The 16,209-nt window shown below is 36.5% G+C and overlaps 1 protein-coding gene across 7 annotated transcripts in view; it reads right to left on the bottom strand.

Moving 5' to 3' along the window:
• LOC127872864 (ral GTPase-activating protein subunit beta-like) overlaps window positions 1–16,209 on the bottom strand; it is a 78,598-nt gene that overhangs the window by 3,101 nt on the left and 59,288 nt on the right. For 6 of the 7 annotated variants that reach the window (XM_052416315.1, XM_052416312.1, XM_052416318.1 and 3 more), the window contains 9 exons: window positions 15,615–15,725; window positions 15,052–15,229; window positions 14,026–14,120; window positions 10,950–11,077; window positions 9,898–10,153; window positions 8,376–8,549; window positions 3,206–3,344; window positions 2,600–2,743; window positions 1,373–1,600 (listed from right to left, as the gene is read on the bottom strand). In XM_052416315.1, coding sequence (XP_052272275.1) covers window positions 1,373–1,600; window positions 2,600–2,743; window positions 3,206–3,344; window positions 8,376–8,549; window positions 9,898–10,153; window positions 10,950–11,077; window positions 14,026–14,120; window positions 15,052–15,229; window positions 15,615–15,725 — 1,453 coding nt within the window. The remainder of the gene's footprint in view (window positions 1–1,372; window positions 1,601–2,599; window positions 2,744–3,205; window positions 3,345–8,375; window positions 8,550–9,897; window positions 10,154–10,949; window positions 11,078–14,025; window positions 14,121–15,051; window positions 15,230–15,614; window positions 15,726–16,209) is intronic. The other variant, XM_052416316.1, reaches the window with a different exon arrangement.

Here is a 16,209-nt window from a genome sequence, read left to right as displayed (position 1 = left end):
TTGTAAAACATGTATGCCCCCCATATGGGCTGTCAGTTGTAGTGGCAGCCTTTGAGTGAATACGTTTTTTGTCACTGTGACCTTGACCTTTGACCTAGTGACCTGAAAATCAATAGGGGACATCTGCCAGTCATGATCAATGTACCAATGAAGTTTTATGATTATAGGCCTAACAATTCTTGAGTTATCATCAGGAACCATTTTACTGTTTCGAGTCACTGTGACCTTGACCTTTGACCTAGAGACCTGAAAATCAATAGAGGTCATCTGCCAGACCTAATGACCTGAAAATCAATAGGGGTCATTTGCCAGTCTTTATCAATGTACCTATCAAGTTTCATGATCCTGGGCCTAAGCATTCTTGAGTTATCATCCAGAAACCATTTTACTATTTCGAGTCACTGTGACCTTGACCTTTGACCTAGTGACATTGAAAATCAATAGAAGTCATCTGCCAGTCATGATCAATGTACCTATGAAGTTTCATGATCCTAGGCCTAAGCGTTCTTAAGTTATCATCCGGAAACCATCTGGTGGACGGATGGACCGACATGTGCAAAACAATATACCCCCTCTTCTTTGAAGGGGGGCATTATAAAGCATTCTTAAGCTTAAAATTGTATACAGCAATTATATTTCAATGTTATATTCAATATTTTAGTCATTTTATGCAAATTACATAATGCATTTACACTATTAATTTCTTCACTTAGTCAAATATGACCGTCACTTAACATATTCGCACTATTCATATCTTCATTTAGACATATATATGTCATTTAATATATTAACACAATTCCTTCATTGAGTCATATAATTACAGTCAATTAACAATTTACTACAATCAATATCTTCATTTAGACATATATATATATGTCACTTAATATATTGACACAATTCCTTCACTGAGTCATATAATTACAGTCAATAAACTTAATAACACACTATTCATTCCTACATTTCCAACCTTTGCCAAAGTAAGGAAGTCAATCAAACTTGATGTCCAGAATAACTGCTTACTCCATAAAAAAGGCTACATATACTGCAAAATTATTCAGCATTTATGAACTTCACAAAAGGTTCTACTGACAAACAAAACCAATGCCACTAGTTGTTAACCTTATTAAGCTCAGAAGCAAAGTGAAAATGGCTATATGCAACCAGCATAAAACCAGAACAGCCTGCAAGTACCTGGCAGTCTGTTCAGGTTTAAAGCTGTTTGCTTCTTTACAGTATTTTAGGATTGTAATAAAGCCTTTTTAACTTGAATCTAGTAAGAAAGGTCTTTAATGTAATTGGATTTTCTAAGGAACCATTAATGTGTAAAAATGCGTATCTGAGCACTTAAGGGTGAAGTGTTCATTTCACTTACCGACTGGGAAGTTCTCATGGTCCTCATAACTCTCCAACCACACTACAAACACCTTCGTGTCGGGCCCCATCAGGTTGGTCTGGCGACCCCTCCTTGACCTCATCATGGGCACATCACTCAGTGACCCCGTGGGCTCCCGGTCCACCCTCAGCTTGTCCTGGGACTCGAAGGTCAGGGACCGGGGCTTAGTGAGGATCACGGAGGACCTGCTTAGCTGAGGGGATTTCTCTGAAAGGGAATTGACAAATAAGCCTTGCATCGGGAAAACATGGCTTAAAACATGTGCGCATAGTGTCATCCCAGATTAGCCTTTGCCGTTAGCACAGGCTTTTCAGGGACAACACTGTGTTCGTTTATGGTAATTGTCCTTTAAAGGACTCTTATAAATAAAAATACAGTTTAAGCGGAAATTGTTGTAACTGTTTAGCCAGTGAAAACTGCACATGATAATCTGTAAGAACACTTTAAGGACATGATAATCTGTAAGAACACTTTAAGGACATGATAGTCTGTAAGAACACTTTAAGGACATGATAATCTGTAAGAACACTTTAAGGACATGATAATCTGTAAGAACACTTTAAGGACATGATAATCTGTAAGAACACTTTAAGGACATGATAATCTGTAAGAACACTTTAAGGACATGATAATCTGTAAGAACACTTTAAGGACATGATAATCTGTAAGAACACTTTAAGGACATGATAATCTGTAAGAACACTTTAAGGACATGAATTAAACCCTGCATTCCCAGAGTGTGGCACAAATACTTTAAGTTACCTGAGAACATTGAAATTTAGAAAGATACAAAGGTACATACATATCATATAGCTTATGAATAAAAATAAGAGCAACTTTTAAGGAATTAATGTATTCATCAAAAACGTTTTTTCTTGAAGAATGGTAAGAATAAAAATCTTGCAGTAATTTTACAATGTGACGCTTTTATTTTAAATTAAATTTTCTTAAAAAATGATACGAATATGCACTTTGCAATGAAATTAGTATCACAATATGAAAACAGAGTATATAATACTTAATTAATTAGTTTTATCCCAAAGTCCAGAACAATTATGCACAAGACTAAAATCATCTGTCCAAAACAGGTTTTAGGTCATGTTAATACAGATAATATTTACTCTACCATTATAAAAATGAATCTATATCAATGCATTCTTTTAACTGATGACACCAAACAAAACTCTATTACAAGAACATTCCTACCTCCATTTGGATCAGCCAGGTATCTATTGTAACTTTCGGAAGAGGGTACCACAAAGGCTATCTCTGACATCACGTCAGCCCAGTAGAGCACCTGCTGCCTGCCATCATACACGCTGCCTCCCGTACCTCGGGGATAGACCTCTTCTGAACAGTAACATGGATGTTATGGGACAGAAAACTGAACAGTAACATGGGTGGTATGGGACAGAATTCTGAACAGGAACATAGGTGTTATGGGACAGAACTCTGAATGGTAACATGGATGATATGGGACAGAACTCTGAACAGTAACATAGGTAGTATGGCACAGAACTCTGAACTGTAACATGGGTGTTATGGGACAGAACTCTGAACAGTAACATTGGTGTTATGGGACAGAACTCTGAAAAGTGACATTGGTGTTATGGGACAGAACTCTGGACAGTAACATAGGTGGTATGGGACAGAACTCTGAACAGTAACATAGGTGTTATGGGACAGAACTCTGAACGGTAACATGGATGATATGGGACAGAAGTCTGAACTGTAACATGGATGATATGGGACAGAACTCTGAAAAGTAACATAGGTAGTATATGACAGAACTCAGGACAGGTCACATCTTACCACTAGCGTCCTCCTGGTCCATGATTCTCCAGCTGGTAGAGACATGTCCAGTCCAGCCAGCGTGTTTCCCGATATCCACAGGCCAGCCTAACGAGTGTAGAAATTCTATGAACTGTGGTTGGACGGTCTGACGAGACGACTGCAAATATGGAGGTATTGGATACATATCTACAGAGGCAGTATACAGAATCTTTAGGTAGGTTTTAACCTTTACTCTCAATAAATGTCCTCAGCTATATTTTTTGTATCACAGCCTCGTAATCAATTTATGATCTGAAACAAAATCAATACAAAATGTATAAACCAGTATAGGAAATAAATGGATTAATAGAGAAAACATATAGATTGCTTACATACTTTAAACAAGAAGGTAAAGATGGCCCTAGTTCGCTCACCTGAGAGGAGTCTGTTAATTTAATCTTTACCAAACGTCAAAATTGACCTAGATGCTATCCAGACAAACATCCTGGTCAAGTTTCATCATTATTGACCCAAAACTCTGGAATATGGAGTGTTTTTGTTTTTGTTAGATTTTACCTGGTGACCTATATTTTGAGTTGACCCCCCTTACCAAACATCAAACTTTGCTTACAAAAATAAATATTTTGACCAAGATTTATAAAATCTGAAACAAAATTGTGACCTCTAGAGTGTTTACAAGGATTTTGTATCATATAATGAAAATTTGGACAATCTTAGGGCAATAATTATGGCATTAATTATGTGATTTTGCTCATTATCAAACTTGACTGAGATCTGTCAGCAACTTTCATAAAGAATGCTTGAGAAGTGTGAATGCTAGATTGTTTACAAACCAAATGTGGACGAACGGACGGCGGACAAAGACCAATTCTAAAACCTCACCTGAGCAATCAGGTGAGCTAAAAAGTGTATTTCACCGATCTGAGCCATTTTCCAACTTGTCCGAGAAATCAATAAAACCAATGTATTGACTAAGTTTCACAATGATAAGCCAAAAAATTTGACTTCTATAGTGTTCGATCACAAGATTTCTCTCTAGTCACATAAGGAAAACTGCCCCCCTGGCGGCCATGTTTTTTGACCGATCGAGACCATATGCGAACTCATCTGAGATATATATATAAAACCAATCATTTCACCAAGTTTCATGATGATTGGGCAAAAAATGTGGCTTCTAGAGTGTTTACTATATAAATATAAGAAAACTGCCCCCCCCCCCCAGCAGCCATGTTATTCAACTGACCGGAACCATTTTTTAACTCAACTCTCGTATGAAAACATAAATAGTCAAAGTGGAGTAACTACTGTAAACTTAAATGCAATATTTAGAAGAGTTGTCTCGCATGTTACATGACCTAAATTCATGATTGTTTACAAGCCTTTTTACTATATAAATATAAGGAGAACTGCCCGTCACCCTTGCAACCATGTTTTTCAACTGACCGGAACCATATTTTAACTCAACTCTCGTATCAAAGGAACAAATGTTCTGACCAAATTTCATGAAAATTGGGCCAAAAATGTGACTTCTAGAGTGCTCACATGTTTTCACTACATACATATAGAGAAAAATGCCCCGCACACTGGCGGCAATGTTTTTCACCCATCTGGACCATTTTCAAACTTGTCCAAGATATCAATAAAACCAATGTTTTGTCCAACTTTCATGATGATTGGGCATAAATTGTGACTTCTATAGTGTTTACAAGGTATCTCTATAGCCAAATAAGGAAAACTGCCCCGCCCACTGGCGGCCATGTTTTTAAACGGACCAGAACCACTTAAGAACACAACCAACATATCATTAAAACAAACATTTTGACAAAGTTACATGAAGATTGGGCATGAAATGTGACTGCTACAGTGTTTACAAGGTTTTTCTTTTTTTGACCGAATGACCTAGTTTTTGACCCAGCATGACCCAGTTTCCAATTCCATCGAGATATCATTGGGACACACCTTCTGACCAAGTTTCATGAAGATCAGACAAAAAAATGTGGCCTCTAGAGTGTTTACAAGGTATCTCTATAGCCAAAAAAGGAAAACTGCCCTGCCCACTGGTGGCCATGTTTTTCAACAGACCAGAACCACTTTTGAACTCAACCAACATATCATTAAGACAAAACATTTTGACAAAGTGTCATGAAGATTGGGCATGAAATGTGACTTCTACAGTGTTTACAAGTTTTTTCTTTTTTTTGACCTAGTGACCTAGTTTTTGACCCGGAATGACCCAATTTCGAAAACGACCGAGACATCATTGGGACAAAGCTTCTGACAAAGTGTCATGAAGATCGGAAAAGAAATGTGCCCTCTAGAAAATACACTTATTATGAAAACATAAATAGTCAAAGTGGAGTAACTACTGTAAACTTAAATGCAATATTTAGAAGAGTTGTCTCGCATGTTACATGACCTAAATTCATGATTGTTTACAAGCCTTTTTACTATATAAATATAAGGAAAACTGCCCGTCACCCTTGCAACCATGTTTTTCAGCGGACCGGAACCAATTTCGAACTCAACTCTCATATCAAGGAAACAAATGTTCTGACAAAATTTCATGAAAATTGGGCCAAAAATGTGACTTCTATAGTGTTCACATGTTTTCACTGTATACATATAGAGAAAAATGCCCCGCCCACTGGTGGCCATGTTTTTTCACCGATCTGGACCATTTTCGAACTCATCCGAGAAATCAATAAAACCAATGCTTTGACCAGCTTTCATGATAATTGGGCAAAAATTGTGACTTCTAGAGTATTTACAAGGTTTCTCTATAGCCAAATAAGGAAAACTGCCCCGCCCACTGGCGGCCATGTTTTTCAACGGACCTGAACCACTTTTAAACTCAACCAACATATCATTAAGACAAATATTTTGACAAAGTTACACGAAGATTGGGCATGAAATGTGACTTCTACAGTGTTAACAAGTTTTTTCCTTTTTTTGACCTAGTGACCTAGTTTTTGACCCGGCACGACCCAGTTTCGAACTCGACCGAGATTTCATTGGGACGAAGCTTCTGACCAAGTTGCATGAAGATCGGACAATAAATGTGGCTTCTAGAGTGTTTACGAACAAATGTGGACGGACATACAGACGAAGGACAAAGACCGGTCACAAAAGCTCAGATGAGCAATCAGGTGAGCTTAAAATCAAACTTCAAATTATTCAGAGAACACGTTTTGGATTTCATCAATATTCCCTTTGCAGAAATATTTTGTGTCAAATATTTCTATGTATTACATCATATTATAATCAAAATATTAATTGCAATTTTGTAGACTATCATCCGTTAACAGTTCTCTGCTTTTCTAAAGCATGGCAATTTTATAACACGGCTATAAAAAATGCCCTTGCGATATTATTTGCCCTTGTGATTTAATTCAAATAAATAGAACTTCAAATTGTTGTTTATTTACAAAAAGTCAAATGCTAAAATTATCTTTGAGTTAATACAAAGCTGAAGCATAATTAATTAGATATTGACTTTGATCCCATTATGTCTTGACAAAAATGACTTTAACTTCCAGAAAATCATATTTTTCGTGATGATAGAAAAAAAAACCCAGATGCTACTTGCAGTTAACACATATGCCTGCAGAGAAAGCATTGATTCATCGGCTTATTCAAATAAGTCCAAATGAAGGTCAATTTTAAGGTCAACAGGAGGTCAGGTAATGTGGGTGTGTTGAATGTCAACAGATAGCATCCATTAAAATATGATTGCTTGTAGCAGGCGCTATTGATGTTAGGCAAAACACGTAATTTATGGTCAACTAAGAATCTCAACCTTATGATTAGTCTCAATTCAAAAATCGGAAAATGTCAAGGACAAAACGAGGTCAGGTATTGTGGGTGTGTTTAAAGACATTCCAGCAGAAGGAAGAATTATTGATGATAGATTAAATTTTAACGTGTCATTTTAGTCTAACCTTCTACCAACTGACAGAAAGACAGACAGTCCAATTGACATCTCGTCAACTGTAGATTCTTATCTAAATATTGATAGACCAATCAGCGATCGATAAATCGTGCCCGCCGGTTGCTAACAAGCTGGCAGCCATTTTCTAGACAAGCTGAATGCATAGTTCTCATTTATTCAACGAGTTTCGTTTATTTTGTTCGAAAATATGTAGAAAATAAATTATAATGAAACATTGTAAATAATGTTTTTGTAACTCGGACAGTCGGTATCAAGATAGATAAGTTAGAGGAATTTAATTTATATGATTTCCAACAGGGAAATGAGGTCTTGACAAGTGTGAATGGAAGCTTCAATGTGTAGAGTTACCAAAATTACAAAAATCCCCCTTATAGAAAGTTCATTTATTTCAAAAACTGAAAATTGCATATACCAATATGGTAAGCAATATTAAGAATGAATTATATCAAGTGTATATGTAAACTTATAGGGGATATTGGTATTACGGTAACTTAACGAAATCAACGTTATTGATCGCTTTTCTTGTCAGAAACAAAACTATTTTATGTTACTAATTTTAATTAAAACGTATCTATGCCACCGTTTTGTTGTTCTGCACTTTCAATTATAATGATTGATACATGTCGGGTTAGCAATGTTTAATACTATTAATATGTCATTATACGTAATTACATGGGGATTTCGGTACCCGCTCGCCGTCAGAAAGCGTGTTAAACTTAAGCGAAATTCCAGTTATAAAGCGCTATTCTTGTCGAATACATGTGGACAGAATGTTTCGTTAGTATTTTCGTGAATAACATGGTTAAATGCCAGTAAAGCAGTATTATTTCATTACTAATACCAACATTATACGTAGTAACAGGTTAGATTTCGGTGAGCTCGCAAGCATTTGGTAGCGTGTTTAAAGTACCGAAATACCCGTTATATATAACTTCTGTTCTTTATAATCTAATATTTTTTGCATTTGCATAATAAATATATGCACAAACCCCTTCTATCAGTGGTATAGGGGGTGGAAAAAGTCCATAAAAATCATCCGGAATATCGCGTAATCTATAGACAATCTATAGGCATAGAATCCAGTTTGGTGTTAGCTTGTCTAGGTTTTCTAACCGCTAAGTCACGGAGTGGGCAGAGCGATCAGCGTCCAGGCGAGATGCCAATTACAGATGCAGGGGGCATAAAGATATCCCACATTTCCACCAGTCCTCATACACTTAACTGTAAGAATCTTTATACCATATTTTCCACGATGCTCTGAGGAAGTTTCTGTCCGGCCTTTACATAGAACACGTGCACCGTGTCGCTGTCTCTGCTGGGGATACTGTCGAGGAGTTCAAGGTCACTGAAAAGGTTGCTGTTGCTGGTGTCCAGCATGACCAATGAAGGGGGTAGACTGCTGTTGCTCGGCTCCTGAAAATGTCCTCGGCTGGTATTCAAAGTTTTATTTGCACCCATAAAAAACTAATAACCTGTTCCAGAAGTGATACAAATTAGTGACAAGAAATAAGTTTTTATAATTCAAAGTTGTAATTTATTTAAGTACTGGAATTGAGTAAAAAAAGCAAAGTACTGACTAACAAATATAATTTTTTTATGAAAAAGTTTATAAGTATCAGGTTGATGTAGGAAAGCCATTATTGACCTTCAATACATAATCCTGTATTGTTTTACAGCTTATTTTCTGTACATAACTTAATTCTTATTTTATTTTTTCCCATGATTTACGGGCAAATATCAATGAAATCAAATCTATAATTTTGACAGTTTTATACTGGTCCTCATGAAATACATTAAATGAAATTGACAAACATTCATAAATTACTCAAAATGTATCAAACTAAAGTATTACTTTTGCAACTAAATTGTATCATGAAAAGTTCTTCAATAACAAAATTAGCCCTTTTTCAAACAAGAAGCCCATGAGGGCCTGAATCGCTCTACTGTTATAAACACTGCAAGTTTGGAAAGAATAAGATGGAAACTGTGTACTTAATCGCGCAAACAAGGAGAATTTTTTGTCAAATTCTAGGGGAGATTATTGTGTACTTATTTCTCCGATACTGCTCATATTCAATAGTGTTCAAGTCCTCATTGATATAAAAATACTGTGCAAATTTGGAAATAATTGGATGAAAACTGTGGAATTAATTGCGTAAACAAGCGGGATTTAAAAAAAAATCATATTCAAGGGGAAGTCATTCTGGACTTATTGCTTCACTATTGCTCTTTTTAAAAAAGGGTTTGAGTCCTCAATGATACAAAGACACTGTGCAAGTTTGCCAAAAATTGTATGAAAATTATGGACTTTATCACATAAAAAAAACTGAATTTTCTTTTTTTTTCTCAAATTCAAGGGGAGATAATTCTGGACTTATAACTCTGATATTGCTCATTTTCAATAGGGTTTGACTCATCATTCAGATAAAGACACTGTGCAAGTTGGGAAATGATTGGATAAAACTGTGGACTTTATTGCGTAAACAAGCCTTATTTCACAATTTTCTCAAATTCAAGAGGAGATAATTCTGGACTTTTTACTCTGATGTAACCCATTTTCAATAGGTTTTGAGTTCTCATTAATATAAAGACACTGAAAAAGTTTGAAAAGAATCGGATGAAAACTGTGGACTTAATCGCGTAAACAAAAAAAAGTCTAACGCACGCACAGACGGATGACGGAAACCACGCCATGACATAAGCTCTTCAGGCCTTCGGCCAGTAGAGCTTAAAACTGAAAGCTTCACCCACCCAAATTTACCTTCAATGCCTCAAGAGAGAGAAATCCATAGTGTGACAGGAACAAGCGGGCTGTCTGAAACTCCTGGCACATTTTTGGTGGCTTGCACTCGGTTGCTTGGTTCGGGAAAGGTCGTCGTGCATCCTCCACCTGGTTACGTCTGCTGATATTCACCTCGTACTGAGTCTGCTGCTCTATCAGATGACGTAGTTTCTCAAGCTCCGACTGTGTTTTCGTGTCCGTGACGAGGGAGTCCAGACTCGGGATACTTTTATCACTGATTATTTTATAATAAGATATATTTTATAAGATAATAAGCGATATGGTACCGGGGTACCAAGAATGTTATTTTATATGATAATGTTGCTATGGTTGCAAGATTGTTAAATAGCTTTGAAGCCAAAGACATTCTCATGATGATAAGGTCTTTGAAATGTTTGTTTTTTCAACTTTCACTTAGATGATTGGATGCATCACTGTGGTTTTTTTAACAGAAATTTTTTATATTGTGCTGGCATGAGTAATTTTGCTTTTAACATCTGGATCAACAGTAGGTAATTCCTATGAAAAATGTAAATCTTTTTTTTTAAGTTCTGCAATTCAAAACACTGCATTTTTCACCTTAAAAATGTAAGGTATTACAGTATAATTTTAACATTTTAGTGTTGGATTGCAAGTGACCCAGAACTGGACCTAGATATTTCAAAATACCCAGAAACAATTCTTGGCAAGTTTCATAAAGATTGAGTCATGAATGTGGGCTCTAGAGGTGAAGTTTGTCTTAGATTTGATCGTATGGCCAAAGTTATTGACACACATGACCCAGATTAAAACTCAGCCAATATCTTGTTCAAGATAAACATTCCGACCTGGTTTCATCCAGATTTAATGAAATATTCGGCATGTACAGGATTAATGAGTGTAAAGTTGCCAACACAATACAGAAAGACTGACGTCAGTGACATAAACAGTCCACCTCTTTATGCTCTGATGAGCTAAAAATTCAACTCTCTTTTCAATAAGAATATTGCTACTGAGAAATAATCCTCATCAATTTCATTATAAAAACATACGCCATAGTTTGTTGAACTTTATCCACGCTATCTGGAAAGTGTCTATGCTTGACACCATGTTTCACCCCCAGTGTGTCCATTGGTAATGGCCGCCCAGGGTCGGACAGCAAACTCTTGGAAGAAGAAAGCTGAAAGGAATTGAGCCATGCTATTGAAAAAAAGGGCTTTATGCATGTGTGCAATGTGACATTGCAAATTAACCTTTGCAATCACAATCACATAGGCTAATCAGGGACAACACTTTACTCTTAAAATGGATTTTGCTAAGAAAGCCTTCTTTTAAACAAAAAATACCATAATAGAGAAAAAATAGTTGCCCTTGATTAGCCTGTGTAGACAAATGCATTATTTCCCATTTCCCCAGTGTGAGGTTGAAATATTTCAGATTGACTTGATCTAGGGTCAATGATCGTTCTGGGAATATTGAATCTTATAAAGCATTTCTAAGGGAAAACGATAATGCACCAATACAAAACAAGAAACCGTCAGAGACGGGTTATGCTCCCCTAAGTTTTTTTTGTCACAATATTGCACTATATATTCAGTTAAAAGGGAACGACTTGAGGGGCATAACTTTGGACAAAATAATACGATGGATGGTTTAGCAACTTAAAAATTTCAAAGGGCCATAACTCTCTAAATAAATCATCTAACCAGAACCCACAAATAACATGCGCATCTCCTCAAGGTAGTTAAGCTTCCCATAAAGCTTCATTGAATTCCAGTCAGTAGTTGGGGAGAAATACATGTAGCCCAGACAAGAATTGCACTTTATCATACCATACCATTGATATCTGCCTGATATAACATTGCCTGATATATTTTTTTATATCATGGTCAACAGGAAGTTCTTATATCAGTCAATGTTTGGAGCTACGTGGGATTGGCAATTAAGTCAACAATTTCTATTAACATGAACCAGGTTCATTAAAACAAACAATTTGATACCAAGAACGTACATATTTTATTCTAGTTTAAAGTCAAAAATCACAAAAACGTTTATTTAAAAAAAAATCACAACAGCCCGCACTGCAGAAGTTAAATGACATCATCAATAGGGCAAGATAAATTGCACTCGCAAGTGTTGCAAAGAAAGTCAAGACAAATGTAAAATGTATGCTAATCCTCAACTATTTAAACAAACGATTTAACACACGTATGTCATTATTGACACCATCATCGAAATGTCAATTTCAATACACATCTCCAAAATGGCGTCTCCAAACTATTCGGTGAAATGTGTTGTTCCATTAAATTTGTCGCTGCAGTCCATTCCTGATCTCCAATTCAAGACGTTTATAATTAAAGCAGTTGTACTCTTTCCATTCGTATTGCAAACAACTTTTTTCTCTCTATACGACGTTTAAAATAAGCGATTATTCGTGTTGTCTTTTCGAACGCCGTTTCTACATGAATGTCAACGTGTAAAAGCCGGATCAGCAAAATCAGCCGGGATCCGTACATTTTAAATATAAAGAAATGGATTGTTTTGCAGATTTTTAGGAAAATGTGGTATGATAAACAGAAAAACAGGTTACTGTACCATCATTTGGTAATATATCAGGCTCGGCACGAATAAAATAACGGCTCGGCAAGCCTCGCCGTTATTTTATTCTAAGCCTCGCTTGATATATTACAAAATGATGGAACAGTAACCTGTTATTCTCTATATATGTGCAGTTTATAGAAAATTTCAAAAGGCCATAACTCTGTGAAAAATCATCTGACAAGAACCCGCTGATAATATGCACATGTCCTTTTGGTAGTGAAGCTTCCCATATTGTTTCATTGAATTCCGGTCATTAGTTGCTGAGAAAAAGCCCGGACAAGAATTGCACTATATGTACAGTTAATGGAAAATTTCAAAGGGCCATAAACGGTGAAAAATCATCCGACCAGAACCGGCTGATAATATGCACATCTCCTCTCGGTAGTGAAGCTTCCCATAAAGTTTAATTGAATTCCAGTCATTAATTGCTAAGAAATAGCCCAGACAAAAATTGTGCATGGACGGACCGACACATGCACGGACAGACGAAGCGGCGACTATATGCTCCCCCCAAAATTTTTGGGGGAGCATAAAAATATTGCAGAGCTCAAAAGTCGGTAAGTTTGGTTTTTCTAGGAAATAAACTGCTAGTTTAAAATGATCTCGACAATAAACGCTTTAAACAAGAAACCGTCGGAGACAGGTGATGCTGCCCAAAGTTTTTTTTCCCACAATATTGCACTATATATTCAGATAAAAGGAAACGTCTTGAGGGCACAGTAGTTGGGGGGACAAGAATTTTTTATAGAAAATTTCAAAGGGCCATAACTCTGTGAAAAATCATCTGTCCAGAACCCGCTGATAATATGCACATCTCCTCTTGGTAGTGCAGCTTCCCATAAAGTTTCATTGAATTCCGGTCATTAGTTGCTGAGAAATAGCCCAGTCAAGAATTGCACTATATGAACAGTTAATGGAAAATTTCAAAGGGCCATAACTCTGTGAAAAATCATCCGACCAGAACCAGCTGATAATATGCACATCTCCTTTTGGTAGTGAAGCTTCCCATAAAGTTTCATTGAATTCCGGTCATTAATTGCTGAGAAATAGCCTAGACAAAAATTGTGGACGGACGGACACACGGACGGACAGACGAAGCAGCCACTACATGCTCCCCCCATTTTTTTCCATTCGAAATCGGGTTTGGTAATCGGCCCCATTCCAAATGGAAAAAAGTATATATTTTTCTCAAATGGGAGCTAAAAATTCCCAATGGAAACTTTCCAAAAAGTTTTTATTTTATTTATTAGATCTCAATATTTTGTTCGTCTCCAATCCATATAAGTTTAAACTTAGTTAATATAATACTGAAAACACTTGTATTCTCAATTTAGAAGCAAACCAACATCAACACTTATTTCCCAAATTTGGTCTAAACGGCGCAAATTTTCCCAATCCAAAGGTACCTGGCCCCATTCCCAAAATGGTGAAAAAAAACCCACTGCAGTCCAAATTACATTTTAATAATAACTTATACAATAATATTAGTTTTAATGTCAAATTTAAATGAGAACATCTTAGTGTTACCCTGTGACCAGTCCTAGGTGAGTGTCGAAGCTGCATGGTCCAGGCATGGCGACCAAATGGCCCTCGAATCAATGCAGTGACTGTGGGCAAAGGATCTGAAAATGAATATTTAAAGATAAATTTAAAACTGAGTTTAATTAATATAAACAATAGCCATATTGCAAAAAAATACAAGCAAATTTGTTGAATTGATATCCCCCGCCAATATGCTTCTGGACACAAAAGTGTTACATTTGACACTCAAAAAAGCATATTCTCAAGATACAAAGGGCCATAACTCCTTTATTATCCAATGGTGTACAATGCCATTTGGCGTGCATCATCCTCTTATCCATATATATATACTCATACCAAGTTTCATTGAAATCCGCCAAAGCACTTCCAAAAGTGGCTCCGGACACAAAAGTGCCGGACGGACGGAAGGACGGACAACGCCAAAACAATATCCCTCCACCTATGGCGGGGGATAATAAGTACTGAATGTCATTGTAGAAATATCTTCTCAAATAAGGTTTTGTTAGGATTATTTCTTTTAATGAAATCAACAGAACAATCATTTTTGTGTCTTCCTATCTCATGATAAACAGCCTTACATTTACAGTTTCTCATAAATGGTTACCAACCTCCATAGAAGTCAAGTGGATGTTCCAAGAGATTGACCCCATACCCACAGGTACATATATGCAATATAACTAAATAATGGATTTTAAGGTTTTTAACCCAACTTAATTTTACAGTAAACCTTTTCTTTATGAGAAATACACTCACAGGCACATCATGTTATATAAGTAAACTATTAATACATGGGTCTTGTGTTTTTTCCCTTCAATTATTGTCATATATTTTCCTATTTTCCCAGTTGTTGCTCCATTTTCCCAGTGCTTACTCCAATATACAAATAATGTTGGCGCATCTAAACAGATATCCAATCTTAGGAAGGTGCATGTCAAATAGCACAAATCAAGACTATTTACCTATACAATCGAGAAAGGTTTATTTTCTTCTTCATATAATTTCCATACCTACCTTCATAGTTGCCTAGCGGTTGCTCCAAGAGACCAATGATGATAGAGTTCTCGAGCACAAAGTATCTGAATGGAGACCCATTCTCTGGCAGGCCCGTACCCTTAGCATACTTAAGAAGGGACTTCTCATCCAGCAGGGAAAACAGGGACTCAGGGCCACACGGAGGGGGGAAAGCACCCTAGAAATATCAGTACTGGTATGTCCCCTCCAGGTTTACTCTTGTCCCGCGCAGAAGCCAAGAAAAAATTGGTATGCTCAACTAGCATTAAACCTTATCAGCTTGCTAGTAACATGCAATTTGTTCAGATTTTATGCTCTGTGCTTCTCATAAGTATCTTGGGGTTTGAAATGAAGCCTTTATAACTTGAATCAATTAAAAAAAGTAGTTAATGTAATTTAATTTTCAAAGGGACTACTAACACTTCAAAGTGAGTATCTGTGTTGTAAAGGGTTCAAGCAATATAATTGTAAATACTGTAAAAACAATGTGAAATAAAGTCGTGCGACTATGTGACCAACATGATATCCTTCAAAATACAAAATAAATTCAAACAAAGGCATACCACTTGATCGATGATGCATGTGAGAACGGCTTCAGCTGCGTCCTTGACCCTCATCGAGGCAGGCTGGAAATCCTTGTCACCCTTGAACTTGGGTGGGTCACTTGCCTTGTTCTGTAATCAGCGGTCATCATCATACTTTGTATATTAACTTTTTCAGTGCGGGAACCGAATTTTGAAGTCCTTTGCAAACAGTTTGAATCCAGATGAGACGCCACAGAACGTGGCGTCTCATCTGGATCCAAACTGTTTGCTATTCTGATAGTATTCTTTGAAAAAAATTGAAGAAAATGCTCATTTTAGAAATTGAGCAGACAACATTTTAGCAGCCGACAAATTTCCCAGCATGCAAAGGGTTAACACAGTAACACTATACAGGGAGGTTGATTTTGGAAGCCCCTAAGGAATTAAAATTTGCTTTTCACTCATGGTTCCCCAAAACTATTAGGTTTAAATGGATGATGCAAGGTAGAGATTTTTGGTAAAGACATTTTAGCAATCAGAAGTAGAAAATGATCAAGAAGATGGAATAATATCACAACCGTGACCATATGAGTGTAATATTTTCATGAACCACATGCTATTCTTTGGTAACAAA

Source organism: Dreissena polymorpha, chromosome 3, assembly GCF_020536995.1.
Source record: "Dreissena polymorpha isolate Duluth1 chromosome 3, UMN_Dpol_1.0, whole genome shotgun sequence".
Taxonomy (NCBI): Eukaryota; Metazoa; Mollusca; class Bivalvia; order Myida; family Dreissenidae; genus Dreissena; species Dreissena polymorpha.
This window is presented reverse-complemented; position numbering and strand designations above follow the sequence as displayed.